This window comes from Miniopterus schreibersii (genome assembly GCF_964146895.1).
Source record: "Miniopterus schreibersii genome assembly, chromosome: 2".
NCBI lineage: Eukaryota > Metazoa > Chordata > Mammalia > Chiroptera > Miniopteridae > Miniopterus > Miniopterus schreibersii.
The window spans coordinates 187,365,925-187,388,922 of record NC_138102.1 but is presented as its reverse complement, the minus strand read 5'-3'; the positions used below and the strand labels follow the sequence as shown (position 1 = coordinate 187,388,922).

General features: G+C 65.1%; 2 protein-coding genes and 1 long non-coding RNA gene across 5 annotated transcripts; 1 reads left to right on the top strand and 2 right to left on the bottom strand.

Moving 5' to 3' along the window:
- Positions 1 to 684: 684 nt before the first annotated feature.
- TRABD (TraB domain containing) lies at positions 685 to 9,531 on the bottom strand. Of its 3 annotated transcripts, none has more exons than XM_081129815.1 (10): positions 9,506 to 9,531; positions 4,851 to 4,915; positions 4,438 to 4,555; positions 3,949 to 4,115; positions 3,514 to 3,654; positions 2,910 to 3,020; positions 2,685 to 2,824; positions 2,241 to 2,413; positions 2,055 to 2,166; positions 685 to 1,932 (listed from the first exon to the last, which is right to left on the bottom strand). In XM_081129815.1, the coding sequence occupies exons 2-10, from the start codon at positions 4,881 to 4,883 to the stop codon at positions 1,755 to 1,757; spliced, it is 1,173 nt and encodes a 390-aa protein (XP_080985941.1). In that variant the 5' UTR covers positions 4,884 to 4,915; positions 9,506 to 9,531; the 3' UTR covers positions 685 to 1,754. The 3 variants fall into 3 exon arrangements, with proteins under 3 accessions (XP_080985941.1, XP_080985942.1, XP_080985940.1); XM_081129816.1 differs by having other exon boundaries at positions 4,477 to 4,555; XM_081129814.1 differs by lacking the exon at positions 9,506 to 9,531 and having other exon boundaries at positions 4,417 to 4,555; positions 4,851 to 4,910.
- On the top strand, positions 2,931 to 5,910 carry LOC308553698. Its single transcript, XR_013998267.1, has 3 exons — positions 2,931 to 4,142; positions 4,265 to 4,927; positions 5,237 to 5,910. It is a non-coding gene; the product is annotated as an uncharacterized lncRNA (long non-coding RNA).
- A 3,790-nt stretch (positions 9,532 to 13,321) lies between the features above and the next one.
- Positions 13,322 to 20,112, bottom strand: PANX2 (pannexin 2; the record flags this gene model as incomplete). The annotated part of the gene is made up of 3 exons (XM_081126073.1): positions 13,322 to 14,598; positions 15,092 to 16,537; positions 19,887 to 20,112. The coding sequence occupies 3 exons, from the start codon at positions 20,110 to 20,112 to the stop codon at positions 14,255 to 14,257; spliced, it is 2,016 nt and encodes a 671-aa protein (XP_080982199.1). The 3' UTR covers positions 13,322 to 14,254.
- Positions 20,113 to 22,998: the final 2,886 nt, after the last annotated feature.

Sequence of the window (22,998 nt, the reverse complement as noted above, 5' to 3'; positions counted from 1 at the left end):
AGCTCAGGGTTCCAGCCACACCACGTGAACCTGTGGAGAGGACTCCCAGCCTATCTAGGTTAGTGAGGCCCATGGGCCCGTGGGCCCCTCTTCCCGGCCTGTGGTGTTGCACCAGGGAGCTGGCCCAGGGCAGAGGCAGAGGTGAGCAGCAAGACCCAGCCCAAGACCCACAGCCATGCTTCCTGGGGAACAGATATCATGGGGGGAGAGCCTCCCCCACATCCCCACCAGCCACCCTCTCTATGCCCCCAGCTCCCTCCATGCCTGCCCGTGGACAGCCGAGCCACCCTCAGTGCTCACTGTGGTCTTTCTAAGCAGATCTGAGCTGCTGGGCCCCTACATGCCTTTTGTTCTGGGCGCTGGGCTCACCCACCTCCTCCCCTCCCCAGAGCCAGGGTGGGGGCACTGAGCAGGGTGGAGGAGCCAAGGACATGGACCAGGGGTGAGTGTCCTCCAAACACACTTCCCCTTGGCTGGTGCCCTCACTGGCCTGGGGTTCACACTTGGGATGGGCTGGTTCCAGGGTCCCAGGCCCTGTATCCTCTGAGGTGGTGGCAGTTCCATCTCAGTACCAGCATTCTGCCCCCCAGCCCAGGCCCCTGCTGCCCCACTCCACTGTGGCCCAGGGGAGCACCCCCTCCCTGGTCACTTAGTCCCATTTCACACATTTTACAAAACAGGAGCTTCAAAAATTAGCTTTTATTTCAGGAACATGTACACACGCATGTGAACAACAGGAAGGACACGGCCCAGCCCAGGGTTCCAGCCTAGCTCTTGGCGTGGGTTTCACCTGATTTGGTTAGACACCAAGTCAACACAATCACGTGGCCCAGATACGGGCTTCATGGAGCCACGTCGGGGACAGACCAGGTTGATTGACTACACACACGAGTAACGACCGAGGCGGAAATGCCGGGCGGGGCCAGCCCGACCGGGAGCCTCTGCCTGCACCACCCGAGGTGGGTGCACGGGAGGGTGGTGGGTGCCTGCTGGCACATGTGCAAACTGGTGAGCCCTGGCGGACATGCACCATCTGTCCACAGAGGTTGGGAAACCACGGCCCCCACCAGACACACAGGAGGCAGGTCCAACCCCTCAGCCCTGACATGTCACCCCTGGCACCGTGGGCTGGAGGCAGCTGAAGGGGGCAGCGGGAGGGCGCATCCTGCCCCACGGCCAAGGCTGACCTCCCCGCGTGCTCCCGTCTCAGGACCAAGACCCCTATGTCCCAACCAGATTTAAGGCTAGTATTTCCTGACATTTGCTTCAGTTTAAGTTAAAATTACCTGAGTAAAAAATTTCACAAATTTAAAAAAGCCCAAAACACACAATCTCTGTAGGCCGAGCGTCCAGGGCCACCAAGTTTGGCCAACCCGGGCTCCTGAGGGGACGTTCCTGCGACCAGCACCCATCAAAGGCACAGTGAGGGAGGGGCTGGCCGGCAGGGGCCCACATGCCCCACTGCTTGGGGGCTGAGGGCCAGGGTGCATCTCAGCTCCTCCCCTGACCCTTGTCCTGATGCCCATGAACCCCATGAATGGCCCCTGGTGGGGGCGGGGCTGGGAAGCCTGAGCTCAGAGTAGTTAAATAATTCTTTATTTGGGTGGGTCGGGGGAGGGCAGGCAAGGCTGGGCCTGGGTCCCCATGGGGGTGGTGCCCAGGAGCTCCTCAGGGGGCCGACCCTGCGCCCTCAGCTGGTACGGGGGAACAGCTGCATGCGGCCCCCTCAGCTGTGGTGGCTCCCTTGGTCCTTCCTACTGGTCCGGCCGGGCGGAAGACGCTCTCTGCAGGCAGTACTGGGTGGCAGGCAGCGACAGGACCAGGGTGGCGGTGCGGCGCCCCATCCAGTACAGGCCGTAGCCCAGCAGGCCCAAGAAAGCGACCTTCACGGCCAGCCGGGACACTCGGCTGGAGATGGATGGTGGGGGGACGCTGGCGGAGGGAGGGCAGGCTGGGCCTGGTGCCGGACGTGTGCACCCAGCCCCAGCCCAGGCCCTGCTGTGTTCCCCTCCATCCCCCAGCCTAGCTCGGTGCTCGGGGTGGACGGCACTCACGTCATGATCTCCTGGATGTTGAGGTCAGTGGTCCAGTTCTTCTCAATGCCGGGGACATGGCCCATGCCCACGACGCCCACCACCACAGAGGGGACACATTTCCTGGGCTCAGCTGTGGGGGGAGCAACCCGTCAGCACCTGCGTCAGTGACGGGTTTCAGGGAACCCCCACTGGGCCTGTTCTCACCATCAGAGGAGCGAGGCAGCTCAAGGCGCCGGGCGGCCTGCCGCAGCATGTAGGTCAGGTAGATGTCCCGCTCCGAGACGATGGTGCGGTGCAGGTCCGGGAACTCACCGATCATCTCCGCCATCATCTGCTCCAGCAGGTCCTTCTGCTTGCACCGCTCAACATCGTCCTTGCTGGAGGCAGAGGGCGTGTTGCCAGCCCCAGGACAGGGCCACCAGCAGGGGGCGGCAGGTGCTGCTCACCCGGGGCAGGGACCAGACACCCTCTGTTTGGGTCATGGCGGAAGGGAGGGCTGGGAGGGCCCGTGAGGCTCAGCCCAAGGACAAGAGGGACGTGTGCTCTGTGGGGTTCAGCCATGTGTGGGCTGGCACCCTGCAGACCCCCCCAGGCTTCTGGGCATCACTCCTGGGCTGGAACTGCAGCGGGAGACCGAGGGAGCCCTACCTGATGGGGTCCGACAGGAAGCACAGGCCCCAGGCCAGCTTGACCTTCTGCCAGAAGGACAGGGCGGCGACGGCCCTCCTGAAGGTGACTGGGATGGGCCGGTCACCCAGGTGGAACTTGCAGAAGGGGACCTTGCTGGCCTGGGGCAGAGGCCAAGGCTGGTTGGGGGAGCCCAGACCCCAGGGTGCCCCGAGCCCCAAGCCCTCCCGGCTGAGCCAGGCCCACCTCCTTGAAGGCCTCCCTGAACTCGCCGCCGGGCGCCATGCCCAGCTGCTCGGTGATGTGGGCTGACACCTTCAGCAGCAGCATCTGCATCAGTCCTGACATGACCCCGTTCTGTGGGAGAGGCCGAGCCAGCTGTGAGCCAGGGCCCAGGTGGGCCCAGGGCCAGCTCATGTCAGGGCTGTAGTGTGGACGGCCTGCCCAGCTTCTGCACTGGACACTCCTTCCCCTCCAGACCAGCATCCTCTGCCCGTGGTCGGTGCAGTGGACTCGGGCCCTGGGCCCGGGGACCACGTGTGGGGGACATGCTGAGGGTACTGCTCCGGGCTGGCAGGTAGGACAGATGGCAGAGACCACCCCATCCCGTGACGATCAGCAAACCCGGCCCTCTTACTCCTTTGAAACCTGGTGAGAGCCTCTCCCCTGCCACATGCCAGGGTGGAGGGTCCTTAACAGAGCCTCAGGTGGGCTGGGCACCTCTGCACTAGCTGGATGGCCAGGTCTACCTTGGGTCCCATGACCAGGGGGCCTCAGGCTCACAGGCAGGATTGGCAGCACAGCTGACTGAAGGTGGCCCAGCGGTGGCCCAGCCCACGGCCACACGCACCTGCCTCACCGCCTGCTGCAGTTTCTCCAGGCTGATCTCCTTGGCCTCCCGCAGCAGCGTGCGCTCGTCCATCTTCAGCATGGACACGCGGTACTGGCACAGCTCCACCACCACCACGTCCGGCTGCACCGCCCGGATTGTCTGCAAGGAAATATGTCACCCTGGGCCCTGCTCCCTGGGACCCTGCGAGGACACCCGTCACCCTGGGCCGCTCCCTGTGCCCTGCGAGTAGAGCCCCCAGGCAATCCAGTGGGACTCAATGACTGCGGGAACAGCTCAGGTTAAAAAGCAACTAAAGAGAGAAAGTTCTGGAACAGGCTGCCCATCCTGGGGGAGCAGGTAGGGAGACCAGGGGAGGCGAAACAGGAGCCCCGAGCAGCCCTGGTGTCGGGAGGTGTGGCCCTTCTGGGCTCCAACCACCGCGACAGCTGTCACCTTCACGACGTCCCTCTTGCTGTCATCGCTGAAGTGGGCCGTGCCCACCACGTACACCCTGCTGCCGTCCTCGGCCTCCAGCTCCGTCACCGTGCGTGGCAGCTGGGGCCGTTCTCGCCGCCTCTTCAGCTTCATCTCCAGAAGCAGGTTGAAGGCGTCCACGTCGGCTGCAAGGACACAAGGCCCAGCTTGGGGTGAGCCACCAGGGTGCGGGTGGGGCTGCACTGCATGGTGGGACCCAGATGTGCACGGGGGCACCGTCTGCAGGGGGAGGGCCTCTGGCTGCGCACGCTGAGTCACCGGTCCTCCCTCACAGCAGGCAGCTGACCAGACCCCATCCTAAGGGGAGCACCCAGGGCAGCTCTGAGGCACCGGCTCTGCACCCCGAGGGGAACAGCTGCAGCTCTGCTCATCCCACTTGTGCTCAAAAGGCCCCCCCAATGCCCCAGGGCAGCCAGGGTCCGTCACCAGAAGTTTGGGGCTGCCCACCCCTGCTGCCCAGCACCGAGTGATCTTGGGGACACGAACACAGGTTCTGGGGTTCTCCGGACGGCACCCGGGGCACCATCTCCGAAGCGCCTGAGGTCACAGTGGGTTCTGCGTTGGCCTGTAGAGGGAAGGGGCGTGTCTGAGTCAGGGTGCCCACCTCCTCGGGGGCTGCCTCAGCCCTGTATGTCCACTTTACCCGAGGCCCACTCGCCCCAGGACCAGAAGGCTCTGCGTGACGATCGCTCTGCAGGCAGCCACCCGGGAGCACCCCGTGAAGCTCTTCTATGCCAAGAGCAGCTGAGCGACCTAAGGCCACCCTGAGGGGAGCATCCTTGGGGACCCTCCCTCCACTGAGAGGCTGTGGGGCCCTGAGCCCGAGGCTGCGCAGGAGGCAGCCCGCCCGGCGGCCCTACCTCCTGAGGCGGCTGCTCCTCTTCCTCCTCCATGGCTGCGCCGAGGCTCTGGCACTGACGGGAGCCTGCAGACACAGGTGCACGTCCTCACCTGGAGCCGGGCCGTGCCCGGGGCCCCGTCAGGGGGCTCAGTCTCTGTTGGTCGTCTTGAATGACCCCTGGGTAGGACTGAAGCCTCCCTGCCTGACGTCACCAGCCACCAGGGTGCCAGGGCTGGGTGGGGCAGGTGGGAGACGCCGCCATGAGCACCAGGCCAACCCTGCAGCGTGGGTCGTGGCCAGTGAGCCTGGGACTTGCTACCCCCGCCTCCTTTTGACCCAGCAGGGACGGGGGCGGCCGGGTGGACCAGGTTCCTCTCTGACTTTGGAACAAAACACACTTCACAGAACTCCTTAAAAGGAGAAACCCAGTAGATGGAGTGAATCTGCATCACGTTAGTGCTGGACCCTGGGGGCTGTCTCGGGCATCTGTGGACAGAGCCGTGGCTACTGTCCACGCTGAGTCAGCGCGGGCGACACAGTGCAACATGGTCAGTCACCTGCACACAGATGTCAGCACAGACTTGGGAGGCCCATGGGCCGGCCCCTTCCACGGGAACCCTGGTGAGGGGTGAAGGAGCAGCACATGACATGTGACCACGCGACTGTCCCATCACTGCGCCTCCCCGAGGCCACCGAGAGCCCCACCAGCGCCTGACGGAGCCAGGGTTCTGCCGCCCCAGGACAGGCGGCCAGCACGCAGACCCAGGAAGGCATGGCGGGAACGCCAAATAGAACCACGAGGGCCCCACAGAACCTGGACAAGCGACTGGCGTCACAGAGGACTGTTACTTGGTTGTAGTCGTGGCGTGGAGTCGTGGTCTGACAGACATGGCCTTACACAGACAGACACGATCTCTGGCCATGACTCAGCAGCAGCCGGGGGACACACAGGATGGACCCCACAGGGGCTTCAGTACGTGCCAAGGGTTCACTTCAGGTTCATGTTTTTCTAAATTTTATTTACTGATTTAAGAGAGAAGGGAAAGGAGAGAGAGAAACATGGGTTTTTCCACTCACGCACTCGTTGGTTGACTCTTATATGTGCCCTGACTAGAGATCAAACCCTCAACCTTGGTGTATCAGGAAGATGCTCTAACCAATGGAGCCCCCCTCCCCCAGGGCTCAGGTTCTCTATTGCTGCACTTTTCAAAACTTTCATGACAAGAAGGAAAAACAAATAATAGAATGAGCGCGATGCGACGTCAGACCCTGTCCCCAACCTCACTGCTGACCCGGCCCCCACGGCGCCTCTGAACTTCCGCTTTCCCTCCTGGGGCCGGGAGGAGCCATCGGGGCAGCTGGTACAGAGCAGGGCTGCCTCCTGGGGTAACCGCAAGGTCTGCGGTCCACGACACTCAGACGGGCCTGAGCTGACCAAGAAGGGGGCGGTCCATCCCGAGGATGAAGGGTCAGGCAGGGGAACCACAGGCTTAGGGCCAAAGGGAGCTCCGGGCTCCCAGCAGCAGGGCAGCCAGTGAGGAAGGTGGCAGCCGGCCCCGCGGAACAGGAAGGGGAGCCCAGCCAGGGCCTCCCGCCGGGTGTCCCCTGTCCAGGAAGTAGCAGCAGCTTGGCTGGCACCTGGTCAAGGGCAGTGGCTCACCTGGGCCTCACCCCTCCCAGCACCTCCTTCCAGCGTCACAGAGTAAAGCTCTCCCCTGATGCAAGGCACCAACCGGAACAGAAACAGGAAGCTGTGCCTGAGCCAGGGGCCCAGAGAGCACAGCTCGGGGCCTCCACCTCTTGCTCCTGGGCTGGCCCAGAAGGCAAAGCTGGACAGAGTCGTCCTCGACACACTTTACAGAGAAAAGCAGACAGGTCTTACCTCCAAGCAGCACAAGCACTACAACAACGTAGGAAAACACAGTGCTGACAGCATCGGTGCCTGAGCCTTCCCTCCCGAGCCTTTGGTGGCCACAGGGCTGGGCCGGCCTCTGCCCTCACCTTCCCTGCACTCAGCCTGGCCAGACCCACCCTCTGACACCCAGGAGGAAACCAGTGCCCATGGGGGCCAGGCAGGCAAGCCCATCTGGCCACAGACAAGTCGTGAGCCCCGTGATGGCGGGGCAGCTACTCCCCAGAGGCCAGGTCAGCAGGAAGGAGGCCCCTCCACCACTGCATCCCTGATCCCCTCATCCCGAGAAGCATCTCCCTGATGTTAGCATGTCAGGTAACACCTTCTAATATCTTGTCTGGTTCCCTCATCTTTGGCAAGGCCTTGGCGATATCTACGCAGGAGGGGACTGAGGTGGGTCATTAACCCTCCCCCCCTTTCCCTGCTCACCGTTAACATTTTCAGATATTTATGGCTGGAGCCTCTCCCAGCTGCCCGGAGGGAGCAAAGGGCCCAGCCCCACAGACTGATGGGCCCAGCCTCCGTCTCCCCACACCCGCAGGCGGCTGCTGGGGGAGCATCTGCGTCCTTCCCAGTTTCCTGCCACAAAATCTCTGGACTGACAGGTCCCACCAGACACTGGCTGACACCCTCAAGGGGGCATAAATGTGCCCCCTCCCAAACCCAGGCTCCAGATCCCAGCCCCCCACAAGCCATCAGAGCTCCAGGTGGCCAGCAGGGCCCAGCACACAGCAGGAGGAGCTTCTGACGGAGCCCAGCCTGGGGTGCCGGGCATCACTGTTAGAAGGGTGGCTCCTGAGCAAGGCTGCCCACAGCAAGTCCGTCTGGCAAACAGGCCAGCTGGTTTGCTACCTGCCGGCAACTGTGCTTCGGGCGATGGCCACGGGGTTGGCCAGACCTCAGACCAGCCTCTTAGCACTACGTGGCCTTGGGCAGGAAGCTTGTACCTGCTAGGACTCCTGCCTCCAGAGCTGTGAGAGTAGCCCCCCAGCAGCCCCCCAGCCACACACAATAGGGTCTCTCTAGGCTGCAAAACGCATGCCGCACACAGATGCCACTTTGGCCCATGAACTCTGGACCCCTCTGAGCTTCCCTCTGCTGGGGAAACAGGAGCTCTCCGAGGCCTGTCCCCGTCTGCGGGGGACAGCACCGGTATCTGGCTTTGGAAACCATAACACTTCACACAGATGACAGCAGCAGAATCACCCACACGCTTCTGGGAAAACAAACTCCAAACTGTGGGAATTCCCGACAGCCTGGGAGGACCTGTCTTGCCAAGTACGCCGGGGAGGGAGCTGGCTCACTTGTGTTAGGGATCCACCCGGGGTGTGTAGCCCTGGGACACAAATCGGAGCAACACGTTAAGTTGTCCCACGCGGAATGAAGTTACTGTGTTACAGGACACAAGCTGAGGACATCAGAGCTCACGGTGTGCGTGGCAGGCCCTAGGTTCCCACCGGTCCAGCCCAGGCAGCTCTCCCTTCTCCCGGGTCCCACTGCTATGGACTGAATTGTGTCCCCAAGTTCATGTGTTGAAGCTCTAACCCCAACATGGTGTTAGGAGGTGGGGCCTCTGGAAGGTGACCAGGTTCACATGAGGTCAGGACGGTGGGGCCCATCATGGGATTAGTGCCCAAGAGAAGAGACCCCAGGAGCTGGCCACGTGAGGACACGGCGAGAAGGCAGCCGGGAAGAGGGTCCTGACCAGCTACCAGAGCAGCGGGCACCCTGACGGTACACTTCCAGCCTCCAGAACTGGGAGGAAAGTTTGTTTAGACTGCCCCATCCATGGTATTTCACTATGGCCCCAGGCTGAAAAAGACTCCGGTCTTCTCACCCTTTCCCCTCTGAAAACCGGGAATCCAGAAGCTGCCTCCCGGACGCCAGCCTGGCTTCCCAGTCCAGCCAGCACCAAATGCAGCCTCCCGAGCAACCCACTGGGGTCCCAAACCCACCCACCAGCCTAAAGGAATGCGGGCTGGGAGGCAGCAGGGTGCGGCCCAAGGCCCTGCCCTCTGCTCCCACTTCCCAGGCCTGGGCACCCTTGGCCACTGGAGACCCCGGGCCTGGCAGGACCTGCTTCGGGGAGGTGTGGCCAAGTCTGGGGTCACCGTGGACGGCGCGCCGGCGGAGCCCGGGCTGGCGGCCTGGACGGCCCCTGGTCCAGCACCCTGGCTGAGCCTCCGGAGCCCGCCCAGCGCGGTGCCCGCACCGGCCGGCGCTGCGGGGCGCCGCCCCCCCCCCCCCCCCGCTGGGCGCCGCGGCCCCGGGGACACGGCGCCGCGTCCCCCCCAGCTGCCGGTGGCGCGGGGCCGGGCTCCCCCGGGTGGCGGCGCAGGGGGCGCAGCGGCGGCGAAGGCCGGGCTCCGGGAGCCGGGCCTGTGTCCCCAGGGGACCCCGAAGCCGGGGGGTCCCGCTGGCAACCCGCCGCCGGTCCCTAAGAGCCCGTCCCGGCCCGGAGTCAGCGGGGGCTCCCCGCGAGCCGGGGGGCGCCGCCGCCCCTTCCCGGGGCTGGTTCCCACGGGGCGCAGCCGCCAACTTGGTGGCGCCTAAGTTACGGCCGACGCGGGGCGCCCAGGCGCGCGGGGAGCGGGCTGTCACCGGGTCCCCGGGCTCCGCCGCCATATGGCAGCCCCGCTGCGCCGCCCGCGCGAGGCCGCCGCCGGAGGGGCCGGGCCCGCGAGACCCCGGCCCGCGCCCGCCCCGCCCCGCCCGCGCCCCGCCGCCCGCCCCGCGCCCCCGCCCGGGCCCGCGCTGCGTACCGAGGCGGCGGGCTCCTCAGCCGGCGTCCATGCGGCTCGTCGCCCCACCGGACGGGGCGGGCCGGGCTGCGGGGCGGGGGGGCGGCCGGACGGGCCGGCGGGGCCCGCGCGCGGCATGCCGGGAAGCGCAGTTCCGCGAGCCTCCTGCTCGCCCGGACTACACTTCCCAGGGGGCCGCGCGCGCGGACTACAATCCCCAGAGGGCCGCGCGCGCGAGAAGAAAGAAAAAAAAAAAGAAAAAAAAAGCATCGCTCGGTCCCGGAGACTCGGGTCCTGGGACGCAGGCGGCGGCCCCGGGGCGGCGAGTTCGAGTCCCGCGCCCGCCGCCGGGCGGGCGGCCTCGCGGCGCGCTGCGTCCTCCGGGCAGCTCCCAGTCCGTGAGCGGCGGGTGCTGTTCGCACGGCGTCCGCAGGCGGCTCTGCGCCCAACCGCACAGAGGAGCGGCCGCCCCGGGGCGGGCGGCGAAGCGCGCGGAGCTCGGGCTGCGCGGCGCGCGGGGCTGGACCGGCGCCCTCGGGGCGCGCTGCCCGCTGCGGGGAGGGGGCGCCGGGGCCGCGCGCGGCCATCCCTCGGCCTGGCGGCTGGGTCCCGGGACCCCAACCCTCGGAGGGGCCTCGGGACAGCGGGCCTGGCGGGCTGGAGCCCTCGCCCGCAGCCGGCGGGGGAGCCCAGCCCCTCCCCAGGGCACGAGCTGGCGCGGCCACCCCTGTTGGGCTTAGCGGGAGGCGGCCAGCGGCCTGGCGGGGGGATGGCAGGGGCGGGAGTGGGCGTGGGAGGGGGATGCCCAGTGCCCCCGGCCACCCCCACCGCCCAGCCCTGCCCCTCCCGTGGAAGGGGACGGGCGCCCTGCCCGGCCCTGTACAGATGGTGGGTGTGGTGGTGGCTTCCTGCCCGCCGACCCCCAGCCCCAGACAGCTCCCCCGAAGCTCACGCCCACCGCCTGGACACTGCGCTGCCCACGTGCCCTCTGACTCCGATCTGGGCCAGCCCTGGACCAGGACTCCAGGCTGCAGAAAGCTGCAGTGACCTTCGGCTGGGGCGCTGGTCATTGAGAGGCGCTCTCTTTAGGAAAGGGAGGGGGCAGAGGCTCTCTGCTTCTGTCCCTAGGACAGGCTGCCCTGGGGCCACTGGCATGACCGTCCCCGCAGGCTTTCCTCCCCTCAGCCTGGAGTAGAAGATGCCCTGCCAGGCCTGGGAGGGAGAGGACAGTCCAGCCCACCAGCAGTCTGAGCTGGGTGCTGGTCTTCCCCTCGGGTTCCAGGAAGACAGCGCAGGTTTCTGAGCTGCCCTGGCACTGGTGCCTTGGAGGGGTCACAGGTTCCCACATCTGAGTCTGAGGGTGACCCCCGTGCTCTGGACGGTGTGAGAGATAATCTCTCCAGGCCAGCAGGCTGGGCTATCTGCCTGCCAGGCTGCCACTGCCTCCCTGGTCCAGCTTCCTGGTTCCCCAGGGGCCTGGCTGCCCTCAGGGCTGCCGCTGGTCTTGGCAAAGACAGGCACTCTGGTCCATGCCCTCTGACGGTTTTCAATGTTGACTCCCTTTGTACAAGCACAGATTGTTTCTGCCCTCCTGACCACCTTGGCCACCTTCACACAGGAGAGCAGCGGTGTTTACCAGGTGGTGCGCCACAGTCCACTCCGGGGAACTTGCCCAGGGTCTGGAGCAAGTCAAGAGGCCCACCCATGCTGGGCTGGTGTGGTGAGCAGAGGCCCAGCTGTGGAATGGGCTGCGAGGTTTTTCCCCAAGCCTCTCCTCTTCGGAAAGACAGACAGTATCCCCCACTCACCCCTCGGGGGGCTAGAGGAGAAGTGAGAAGACAGAGCAGGAGGGCTTCAGAGGACACTAGAACCCACTGATGCCTTCCTGCACTGGCGGGGAAAAGGGAGCCTTCCCCACCCCCACCCTCCCACCCCCAGTGAGATGCTTGCTTCTGCAAGACACTGACTCAGCAAAGGTCAGCTCACACCAAGGGCACTGCGTGTACTCAAAGGGACATGCCTCTTCTGGACGGGATTTGGCCTGACGTGGCCCAGGGGACAGGTGGGTGGCAGCCTGGCAGAGTGATCCCACTGAAGAGGAGATCCCAGGGAGTCGGCGAAATGTATCCCCAAGCCCTGCCTGAATCCATGCGTGTGTGAATGTTTTGTAGCCAGCAGCATTTGTGTGCTCACTGGCAGGAGACATGTAGGAGATGACCGTGCAGGGCCCAGCTGGGCTCCATGTGCGAAGGGGTGGGGATGGAGAGGGCCAGGAAAGCCAAGCTTGACTCCAGTCCCACTCAAGAAGGCAAATGCTACCACCAGAGGTCTGTGTGACTTGTTCCCTGGGCGGGTCACCTGGACCTCCATCATCTTGATGGAGCCAGGTGCCAGTGTGGGCCCACAAAGGATGCTGCCAAGAGGGGAGGGGCTCATCCCACCCTGCAGGACTGGGCCAGCCTGCTCAAGTCCTGTGGGCACATGGACATGTGATGTTGAATGCCCACCTGATGGGCAGCAGGCTGCATGGCCTGGGATGCTGGGGCAAGGAGAGTGTCCTGGCTCATGTGGGGGTGAGTGCTTTCTGGGGACAGGTGTCTTCATCAGGCCTTTCATTTTCTGATGTTCTGGCATCCGGAGCCTTGCTGAATGGGAGAGACTGCCCCTCCCAGGCCAGCCAGTTCCTAGACAACGAACAACTTCAGCTGCAAACCGGCCAGTCTAGAGCCCACCCCGCTCCTCCTCTGGGGCTTCTACTTAGGGGGCCAGCCCCTACCTGCCCGCATCACCCAGGGCCAGCTACCTGACAACCAGGGGCAGCCCCTGTGCCCGGAGCCCTGACATTACTCGCACAGCCTGTCCTCAGCCTGCTCCCTGCCCTGTTCCTCCCTGAGACCACAGTGAGGGCTCCTGCGCCTGCTGTCCCTGCTCCCTGTGCCTCCTGTGTGGCCCCCGTGGCACGGCCCCTCCTCTTGAGGACTTTGAGCACAAACTGTTGTTTCAATGGCCAGCGTCTCCTGACCTGCGGGCCTCACCACACCTGAACAACAGTAAAACCTACATTTCAAACACATGGTGGGATGCAGCCCCTGCCTGTGTCCCTGTACAATCAGCCATCTGACTCCTGGGACAGTCAGCCTGCCCAGCTCACGGTTGCTGGGGGTGGGTGCGGAAGGGTTTCCAGGCAAGGCAGTCGGGTCTGCCCACGGCAGGCTCTCTGCAGAGACCTCCCTGTGATTCCAGGCCTCCATCTGCCTGTTCTCCCCCCAAGCAGGCCTCTGGCCCCACTGCCTCAGCTACCTGCCTACACAAAGCATCCCTTCAGATCCTGAGGATCACTTTCCGGGGCCTGCAAGGCGTGTGGTTCTGTGGTATGTCCACAGGACCAGCTTTATCCCCACCCGAGTCCTGGGCCTGGTGATGAAGACCAGCACCTCCAGACCACGTGAAGGATGCCTCCTCCGGGAAGCCTTCCTGGGTTCTGTCCCCCCAGCCCCCCAAGCATCTGACAGAGGAGATGGCTTCCTCTGGGCCCATGTTTTGCCTCTGCTGAGCGCCTGTGAGCCCTTCAGGGCTCACCTGATCCCTCACAGCCCAGAGTGCACACGTTAGCCAGAGGCTCTGATGTGCCAACCACAAGGGACAGCCACGAACTTCTGCCTTGCTGTGGGCCAGCAGCACCCCCAAGGGTGACCTGGAGGGCAGTAAGGCGCCTCCAGTGGCCTGTGATGATGGCGGGTCAGGGATGGACATGCAGTTGGGAGGAGGCGCCCGGACACAGAAGGCCTTGGCCAGAGCACAGGCCCGCGGCAGGGTGGACCACGCGGGACACAGGCGGTATCAGAATAATATTTATTGATATGCTCAGTGCTACCTTGTTAATACTGTCACGTTGTTGCCGTGGCTGAGGTAATAGGGACAGACCCGCCTTGCTGGCCCCGGGCTCCCACCGGGAAGCGGCGTGGGCCCTGGGCCGGGGGCTGTGGCCCGGGTGGGGACGTGGTTATTGCGTTGGACTCCTTCCTTCCCTCACGCGTCGGCGCCACACCTGCTCTCACATGTGCACGCTCACCCGGGCCCGCTCACACGCTCGCTTACACACTGGTGCCCACTCACACATGCTCGCACGCTCACGCACGTATCTACTAGCACACGGGCGCCCTCCCCCTCTGGCCACATGCACTCACACACACATCCTTTGTTTTAAATGCACCCTAAGTCTCCTGATAGTAAAGACACTCGCTAGTTACAGTAACCATGGTAAAGCACAGGTAGTCGGGGTACAAGGAGAAAGTGCATGTTGACCTCTGACCCCAGGGCTCCCAGTTCCCTGCCAGGGCAAGCCGTGAGCACGGCCCCTTGGGGGCACCCAGGCCCGTGGTGCCACTATCCCCAGCTTCCTTCCACGCCTCAGACCCTGGCTGTCCCCTCACAGACCATCCCCTCACGGCCAGCATCCTGGGCCCAAGACAAAATTAACTAAAAAAATAAACTTCATCTCACAGCCGAGCGCCTGATGCAGGGGAGGGGGGTGGCTCTTGGCCTTTCAGGCCGAGGCTCCACTGGGGTGATGGCCAGCCCCTGGCCCAGCCAGCACCCCGGCAATGCCATGGAGAGGGAGGGACAGGTGCTGAGCCCCAAGGCATGCGGATGGGAGGCCGGGTTGGGCAGTGCTGGGCGAAGCAGAGGCCGCGTCCGTGTGGGGCTGGGGTCATCGGTGTACCCTGGTCATGCAGAGGGGCCTGTGGTGGTCCTGGAAGCCCTGTCCCCTCAGAACTCCACAGTACTCACTACTGTCCTCGGCTCGTCAAAGGTGGCAATGAGGATCTGCTGGGGCGGGGGGATGGTGATGAGGCTCCCCACGTCTGGGGGCGCCCGGGGTCCCCCGTCCTCCTCCTCCCGGGCCTCATACAGCGTGCTGATGTGCAGCAGCGGGTGGGTGGCGTTGCGGCTCAGGATGGTGAGGGGGTCAGCCTTGCCCAGGCCGGCTGGTGATATGGGGACCGTGGCGGGGGCTGCGGGGGGCGAGCAGACGTGAAACGGGCCGCCGGAGGGAAGCGCAGCCCGGGCCGGCTCTGCTGGGAACATGATTTCCTTCTCAGGGAGCGGAGAGTCTGCAAACAGCCAAGGACACAGGCACGTCACACCCTGCAGGTCCATCTGTCTACTACTGCTGGCGGTTCCCCATCCCCACCGCGGGCCAGCGGGGGGCTCGCGGCTCTGAGCCGTCCTCGGAGGGGCGGCTCATCCCTCCCTCGGCCTCCTCAGCCAGGCAGGGGCTGGGCCAGACCCTCTGCACACAGCAGCCCCCAGGGGCCGCAGCACCCACCTCCTGCACCTGCTCAAGGGCCTGAGCAACCTTCCTGTCTTGTCTCCTCCAGCCCTCAGACCCAGGCCTCATCCCGCCCGGTCCACCTCACCGGGCTCTCCAGGGCCCTCCGTGCCCGCACTCGCCCCTGCAGCGAGCCACCTGCGCCCACCCCGCTGCCCCCCCAGCAGATCCCCCCCTTAACCTTTCAGAGGGTGCCCAGGCGCCGGGTCTGGGGAGTTGGGTGAGAGGGTCCTCCCTTTCCTGGAAGCCCACGCAGGCCCCGCCCGGCCGCCTACCTTTGGTGGGTGCTGCCGCCAGGCCCAGCCCGCACTCCTCTGCCTGCGACAGGAAGCCCCCTTCCTGGCTGCGGGAGGCGGGCAGGGCGGCGGGCGCGGCCTCGGGCTTGGCCTTCTTGGCGCCCAGGATGTAGGGGTGCACGTCCAGGGAGAAGTGGCGGGCCTGCTTCTTGTCGGGGCCGGGCGCGGGCCCCGCGTCGCCGCCGCCCTTGTAGTGGTGCGCGGCCCTGGCGCCCGCGTCCAGCAGCGGCGCGATCAGCGTGTCGGTGGCCGTCTTGCGGCGCACGGGCTTGGGCTTGTCGGCCTTGCTGTTCTCCACGCGCATGATGGCCAGCTGCTCCTTGAAGGGCTGCGGCAGCGGGTTGCTGGTGGGGATCCACTTCATCTTCTTGCGGGGCCGCTTGACCACGGGCGGCTCGGCGGCGCCGTCGGGCGCGGCGGGGTCGGCGCTGGGGTCCACGGTCTGCACGCCCGCGTGGCGCACGGTGGGCGTGGCGTCGTGGTTGGACTGCGCGAGCGCGGCCAGCAGCTGGCGCACCACGTTGTCGTACATGAGGTCGCTCTCGTTGGTGATGAAGTCCAGCCGGTTGAGCGACTTGATGTGGTCGCGGTTCTCGTTGCAGAACATGGCGAGGATGTTGATGTCGCAGAACTGCGAGCCGCGCCACTGCCGGCGCGTCTTGATGCCCACCTTGTGCAGCTTGTCGAAGATGAAGTTGCTCTTGCGGAAGATGAAGAGGTGGATGAGGTTGACCAGGATGATGAGGTTCATGGCGCAGAGCAGCACGATGTCCACGCCGGCCACGAGGCGCTGCAGCTGGACGGACGGCAGCTTGCAGCTCACGCGCACGGCCGCGCCGCCGCCCGCCGGCCCGTCGGGGGACGCGCCCAGCGCGCACGTGAACTCGTTCTGCTTCTGGGTGGCGTAGTAGGTGCACAGGTAGGAGATGGGCGCCACGCTGAGCAGCAGGATGAGCAGGTGCCGCGCCAGGTACAGCTTGGCCAGGAAGTTGCTGCGGCCGCGGCGCTCCAGGTACTTCTCGAACAGGTTCTGCTCGGGGCTCTTGTCCTTCTCCGCGTTCTCGATGATCTCGCGCTTCTCGCGCTCCGTGATGCCCGGGCCCTTGGACTGGATCTGCTTCTCGATCTTGGGCGCGCGGCCCTCGGCCGCCCGGTGGTAGCAGTTGTCGATCTCCTGCAGCAAGAAGTTGAGCTCGGAGGTGAGGCGGGTGGAGGCCAGGAACTCCCAGCCCAGCGCGGGCACGTACATGATGGCCGCGAAAGCCAGCAGCGAGTAGGGCAGCAGCTTGTGCTCAAACAGCGACGGCCACAGGCTGGCGTCCACGCCGGGCAGCGCGTCCCGCAGCTCCGTCCAGCAGTAGCCGCGGGCGTACAGCGCCTGGTCGCGGGTGAAGTTGTGTGGGGTGTAGCAGTAAATGGGTTCCTCTGGGGGCAGAGAGGAGACGGGCTGGGGCGTCAGACCCCTCCCCGCCGCGCCCCGCCCCCGCCCCCCACGCCTGCGCCTGCGCCGAGGCTGCTGTTCCGTAAACAGACTCCCCTCCCCCGGCTACGCCCCAGCCCCGTGGTGGGGTCGCACCGTGGGCTGCCCCGCGGGTGACGGTGACAGCTGTGCCCACCTGCATCTGGGAGACGAGCCTGCACTGCCAACACCAGGCCCCCCTCCCAGCGCCATAAGGTCTCCGTGCACAAGGGGAAACTGAGTCCCAGAGAGGAGCAGGACAGGCCACCCCCCCTTCAGCCAGGGTCCCTCTTCCAGCGGCACAGCTGGACCAGCCCCAGGCCTTGCACTGACCCAGGTGCCCCTGGCTGTCCCGAGAGAGGACACGGTGACCCATGGGACCTCGGCGTCCTGGGTACTCCTGGAAACTCCACGGCTGAGGGCCAGGGCCAGGGCCAGCCCCACGGAAAAGTCCGGTCGGAGGAGAGCCGGGCACTGCAGATGCAGCTTCAGGAGGAACCAGTCTGCACCTCCTCTAAGCAGCTGTCCAGACACTGCTGCTCTGAATGCCCCCAGCCCCCAGGATCCTCCAAGTCGGGGTTCCAGCCTGCACCTCCCCGAGTGCCCTTCCACAGGTGGAGCTGAGTTGCTCCATGCTACCTGTGGAGTCCTGCCAGCAGCGCCTGCCCCTCCTGGCCCCCCAACTCTATGGAGCCTACCCCAGCCACCCCCAGACCTCGCTCATTGCCCCCACCTCCCCCTCTCAGCCCCCTCACCCCAGGGGAGGTCCAGACCCTTCCCAGACCCCATAGCCCTTACAGGCCTCTGAATGGGGTACTGCGGTGGCTCCCCAGAACCTGTGACTAGATTACACTACAGACTCTGCCAGGTGGATTAGGTTAAGGCTCTCAAGTGGGCAATGGGCCTGGATTATCGGGTGGGCCCGGTGTGATCATAGGAGTCCTTGCAAAAGGGAGGCAGAAGGGTCAGTCAGAGAGAGGTGTAAGGAAGGTGACAGGCTGGGCAAGGGCCAGAAACCAAGGGCCAGGAAGATTCTCCCCAGAGCCTCCAGAAGGAACGTGGCTCTGCTGACACCTTGGTTTTAGTCACTTCAGACTTCTGAGCTGCAGGACCCTGAGACAGTAAGTTGGAGTTATTTTCAGACACTAAGTTTGTGCTTGTAGGTGGCGGCTGGCGGAGCCCCACCAAGACCCTTCCCTCAAAACTCCCGCGGTGGCCTGAACAAACATGCTCCCAGGATGCTGGGGCCCACATGGGAGGGAGGGAGGAGGGAGGGGAGACCCTCAGAACTGGCTGGGTGGGGGCCTCACTTCTCACAGGCCCACCCTGGAGACCGGGGCAGAGGGTGACCCACAGACAGAGGACCTGCAACTCCTGGTCCTCAGGAGGCAAATGCTTTCCTCCTGTCCTTTCTGAAAAGGGAAGCATAGGACTGTGCTGGGACAAGTGGCCTTGGGGATACCTGCCTGACTGTGGTTAGAGAGGTGCACTGGGTTACGCTGATTATTTGGCTGCTTTAGGAAATGTTGGTCCCCTGTTCCAGGCCCACATAATGTACAAGGACCCTGGTAACCCTCCTGGTAACTCTGGCCTCTCCCGTCATAGCCACACACCCGTTTGACCCCTGAATGCGCCGATGTGGTGGAGGGAGCATTCACAGGGGCCCTGGCCAAGAGCAATGGGGGTCTTCTTTTGTCCACTGCCCTCCAAGGCTGAGGACGCAAGGCTGTGGTGTCCAGGGAGATCCCTAGCTTGGAGGCCAGCAGTGCCTGGTCAGCCCCTCCCCACACCAGCAGCGGGCCCAGATGGGCGCGCACACAACTCCGTGTGCAAATACAGGTGGGTGTCAAGGGGCAGGCCTGCCTGGACCAGGATACACTCCGGAAGACCCCAGCAGCCCAGGCTGGCTGGCGTGGAGGGGCGCTGAGGCCCTACCTGGCTGAGCTGGACTCAGCCCCGTCCCGGGAGGTGAGCCGAGGGGGACTAAGTCCTGAGCCTACCCTGTGTGCGTCTGTACTGCGCTCCCCAAAAGATGTTCAAGTCTCAGCCAGTGGTATCTGTGAACATGGCCCCATTTGGAAACAGGGTTTCTGCAGATGTGATAAAGTTAAGACAAGGTCATTCTGGAGTTGGGCCCAACCCAGGGACTGGTGTCTTCCTAAGACAGGGAAGTTTGGATACAGATGCTCAGAGAGAAGGTGCCCAGGAGAAGGTGGAAGCAGAAACTGGGGGATCCAGCCTCAGTGAAGCCAAGGACTGTGGGGCCACCAGAGAGGAAGAGAGGCAGGAGGGCCCCTCCCCTGGAGTCTCCGAGAGCTCAGCCCTTGATTTCTGAGCCCCGACTGTGAGAGAAAGTTCTATGGTTTTGAGCACCAAGTTTGTGCTCATTTGTCCAGCAGCCCCAGGAACCAAATACATCCGTGTCCACCCTGAGTGACACTCCATGGGTGGGTAGCACCCACACCTGACTAGGCTGACCAAGCACCTGTGCACATGTCCTGACTCCAGGAGTGTCTGGGCATTGGTGTGCCCCTCGCCCTGGGGTGGGATTAGGCACCCTGGACAATGGGTGTCCCCAGGCCACAGAGGCCCTGAAAGGGGAGACCTTTGGGAAGGAATGAATGCAGAGTGAGAGAATGCTGCCAATGTCACTCGGGGGACAGAGCCCCATGTCCCTCCTCCTGGAGGAACCCCCAAGCCTTTCTGCCAGGGACTGGCACTTCTGACCCTCAAACATAGCAGGTGGACTGAGGAGGGTCCTCTCATGGTACCTGGGCCTTGAGGCCCTTGCCAGCCAGGCCCTGGGGGTGCATTTCTGGCCTCCAGCCGCCCATCTCGGGGAAGCCTCATCCCGCGGCTGACCAGGACCGGCCTGGGGGACCCTCACCAGTCAGGCCCCACGCCGCGCCCAGCAGCCGGCTCTGCTGTCCTCCCATCCATCACCTGTAAGGTTTCCTGGCCCTCACCTGGCCACTCCTCCTTCCCTCAGACCCTGCCCACTCCCCTCGTGGTCTTCCCTTCCCACATCAGACCCCGGGCTCATCTACGCCCGGACGGCCAGCCAGGTCCAGGACGGGGTCCACCCCGCGTTCCAGGCGAGGGCATGGACGGTAAAGACGATCCATGGCGCAGAGGGATCAGGGGGCGGCCCGAGCGCCCGACGACACGTGCAAGGATGGGTGGCGCTAAAGAGCTGCGGGGAGACCCCTGGGTGCTGCGAACCCAGCCAGGCCCGGCGGGCGGCGGGGTGGCCGGACAGCTCCGCACCTGCGGCCGCGCCCTCCCGCCCGCGCCCGCGCCCCGCGCCGGCCTCACCTGCGAAGTTCTTGGTGAAGACCAGGGTGACCAGCAGGATGGGCACGAGCACGGTGCCGATGGTGACCACGCGGTCGAACGGCAGCTCGAGCTTGAGCTGCAGCAGCAGCGCGGCCAGCGCGCCCGCCTTGTCGTCCTGCGCGCCCGGCAGGATCAGCTCGCGCAGCTTCTCGCCGGCCAGCAGCGCCGTCGCCATGTCCGCGGGCTGCTCCAGGAGGTGGTGCATGGGGGGCGGCCGCGGGGCGGGGCGCGGGGCGCGCGGGGCGCGGGGCGCCGGGCGGGGGAGGGGCGCGGGGGGCGCGCGGGCGCGGGGGGAGGGGCGGGGGCAGCAGGGGGGCGCGCGGCGGGCGGCGGGCGGGGGGCGCTGTGCCGCCGCCCCCGCGGGCAGGGGTCGGGCGCCGGGCGCCGCCGCCCCCGCTGGGCTGCAGCCCGGCAGGCCTGGCGCGTCCTCGGCGGGGGCGGCGGTGTCCGAGGCTGGGGCCGCGGCCCCGCTCCCGCCGCGGGGAGGGGGCTGTTTACCGGCGGCGGCTCGCGGCGTGGCTCCGCCCCCGCCCCCCCGCGCCACGCAGGATGCGGCGCCGCGATGACTGTGCAGAAAACGTTTAAATGCAACGGGATGAATTAACGAGGACGGGCTTCTCCTCGCTGCGGACGGGGCGCCGCGGGCGAGGCCGAGCGCGCGGCTGTCCTGGGGGCGGGGGGCTGGGGCTGGACCCGCCGCATCCCCGCCCGGGGCTCCCGGCCCAGCGGAGACGGGGTTCCTCGTCCTGGGTCCTGCAGTGTCGCCTCTTCACCTCCCGAAGCCGGGCCGCCCCTGTGGGTGCCGAGCCCCGCGCCCTCTGCAGCGGCGCGGACACGGCGGGCGCTGGGCGCCCCTCCCCAGCGCGGGGTCTTCCCTCGGCCGCCACCGGTGCCCGCCACGCACGACAGGGTCCCCACATCACCTGCCGCGGGGCCGCCTGCTGTCCCGCCCTGACCTCCTGCGGCCACCCTCCTGCCCCGCGCTCCCGCCCTGGGGCCCGCGCCAGCCCCCGCGGTGGGCGCAGGGTCCGGGCGCTTCTGGCCCCGGCTCCCCGCCGCCTTCCTGCCCTTCGCGCCCCCACCCGCCACCCGCGCCACCCATCCCCGCCGTCGCCCTCGGAGCAGCGCGCGTGGGTTGGGTCTCCGGCGCCCGCAGGACCCGCGACTCCCCGCGGCGGGGGCGCGCGTGCAGGCGGCGGGGCTCGGCTGCGCTCAGGTCGCCGCAGGCGTCTGAGCCCCCGGCCAGCGGGTGGCAGGGCGGCCTGTGCGGGGCCAGCACTTCAGACCTGTATCCTACGTGTTTTTCTAAATTAAATTTATTGGGGTGACGCTGGTTAACAGGACCATGCAGGTTTCAGGCGCACATTTCTGTGGCACCGCATTAGGTCGTTAAGGGTCTAAATGCTTCTAAGATTGTTTCTCAATCACGCCCACCCCTGGCTGCCACCCCGTTTCACTTGTGCCTAGTTACTAGGGACACCCCAGATAGCCAGACACCCCCACACGACCAGACACCCCAGGTAGCCAGACACCCCCAGATAGCCGGACACCCCAGATAGCCAGACACCCCTAGATAGCCAGACACCCCCCAGACAACCTACACCCCCCCCCAGACAACCTAGACACCCCCAGGTAATCTGCCCCCAGGTAACCCAGCACAGGCATCCTTAAGGCCACTGGAACCCCCCCCCCAGTGGTGCTGCTGGGGGTGCTTCCTGGTCACTTTCCAGAAGGGCTCGGCCACACTCCCTCCATGAAAAAGAGGTTCTGTCCCCGTAACAGTCCCCGCTGTCTGCAGGGTCCCTGCTCTGGCGTCTGCTGCTCCGAGGTTGGAGTGTGCCCACCTCCCTGGTTCTCGGACCGTCCCTCTGTCAGTCAGCTGTCAACTCTCCCCCGAGCCCTCTGCCTGTCGGGCGTATCTATGGGGTCTGAATAGAACTCCTTAATTTTGATGTAGTCATAAACCATTTTTCTCAAATATTTTTTTTATTGACTTTGAGAGAAAGGGAAAGGGAGAGAGAAACATCGATGTGAGAGTGAAACATCCATCAGTTGCCACCTCTAGCTGGCCACCGGGGATCACGCCCGCAACCCTGGCGTGTGCCCTCACCGGGTACCAAGCCGGTGAGCTTTCAGTGCAGGGGATGATGCCCAACCCACTGAGCCACACCAGCCAGGGCCTCCCCCCTCCCCCCCTCCTCCCTTCCCCCCCAATGTTTGTAGTCTTGGGTTTTCTGTAGGAGGTGATGGGCACTCCAGCGTCCCTCTCTGAGAGGAACAGTGCCTTTCACGCTCATTTCTCGGGGGCCTCACAGTTGGATGGTGGCCTCCAACTTCTTTTGTCTCTTGAGCTGAACCGGTTCAGTTTATGTAACTGGTGATGGGGCGTTTCAGGGGATCACTGCACCAGATCCAGCCCTCGCCAACCCCAGGGGTAACTCACTTCCTGAGCCCGTCCGGGTCCCCATCAGCAGGCGCCCTTGGTGGAGGGAGGGGTGCAGCTCCGCTCTCCTGAAAGCCGGCTGGCTTCCCAGCCCCAGCTAAGGGCACCTCCTCCCCTAGGCCACCAGGGGTCCTCACCGCCCCGCAGGGCTCTGTCCCTTTGCCAGGCCTCTCGGTAATCACGGCTTTGCCAGGTTCCGAACACCTGCCTCACCAGTTCTTCCTCTTCAGCTGTGACGTAGCACCCGTGACCTTTATTTTTTATTTACTAATTTGAGAGAGATCAACTTGTTGTTCCACTTATACATTCATTGGTCGACTCTTGTATGCGCCCTGACAGGGGACCGAACCCACAACCTTGGTGTATCCGGACGATGCTCTGACCAACTGAGCTGCCCGGCCAGGGCCGTGACCTTTACTCTTCCACACACGTTTCGGAAGGACCTGGTCACGTTTCTGAAACACGTCCAGCGGGAATGCTGAGGCTGCCTTGACCGAACGCTGACTTGGGGAAAGCTGGGGTGTGCGGTCATCATGGGGCAGCCCTCTGTTTACTTAGACCCTTTATACCCTGTGCAGGGGTGAAAACTCTCTGTGGATCCTTAGGCTATGTCCTGGGCGCGGTTTCCTGTGCTGCACTGCGGTCGGC

Excerpts from the sequence above, each read along its gene's own strand:
- TRABD (XM_081129814.1), bottom strand. The coding sequence starts at position 4,883 with ATGGAGGAGGAAGAGGAGCAGCCGCCTCAGGAG. Across the intron at positions 3,655-3,948 it reads GCAAGAGGGACGTCGTGAAG|ACAATCCGGGCGGTGCAGCC; the intron begins GTGACAGCTGTC and ends ATTTCCTTGCAG. Across the intron at positions 1,933-2,054 it reads AACATCCAGGAGATCATGAC|CGTCCCCCCACCATCCATCT; the intron begins GTGAGTGCCGTC and ends TCCCTCCGCCAG.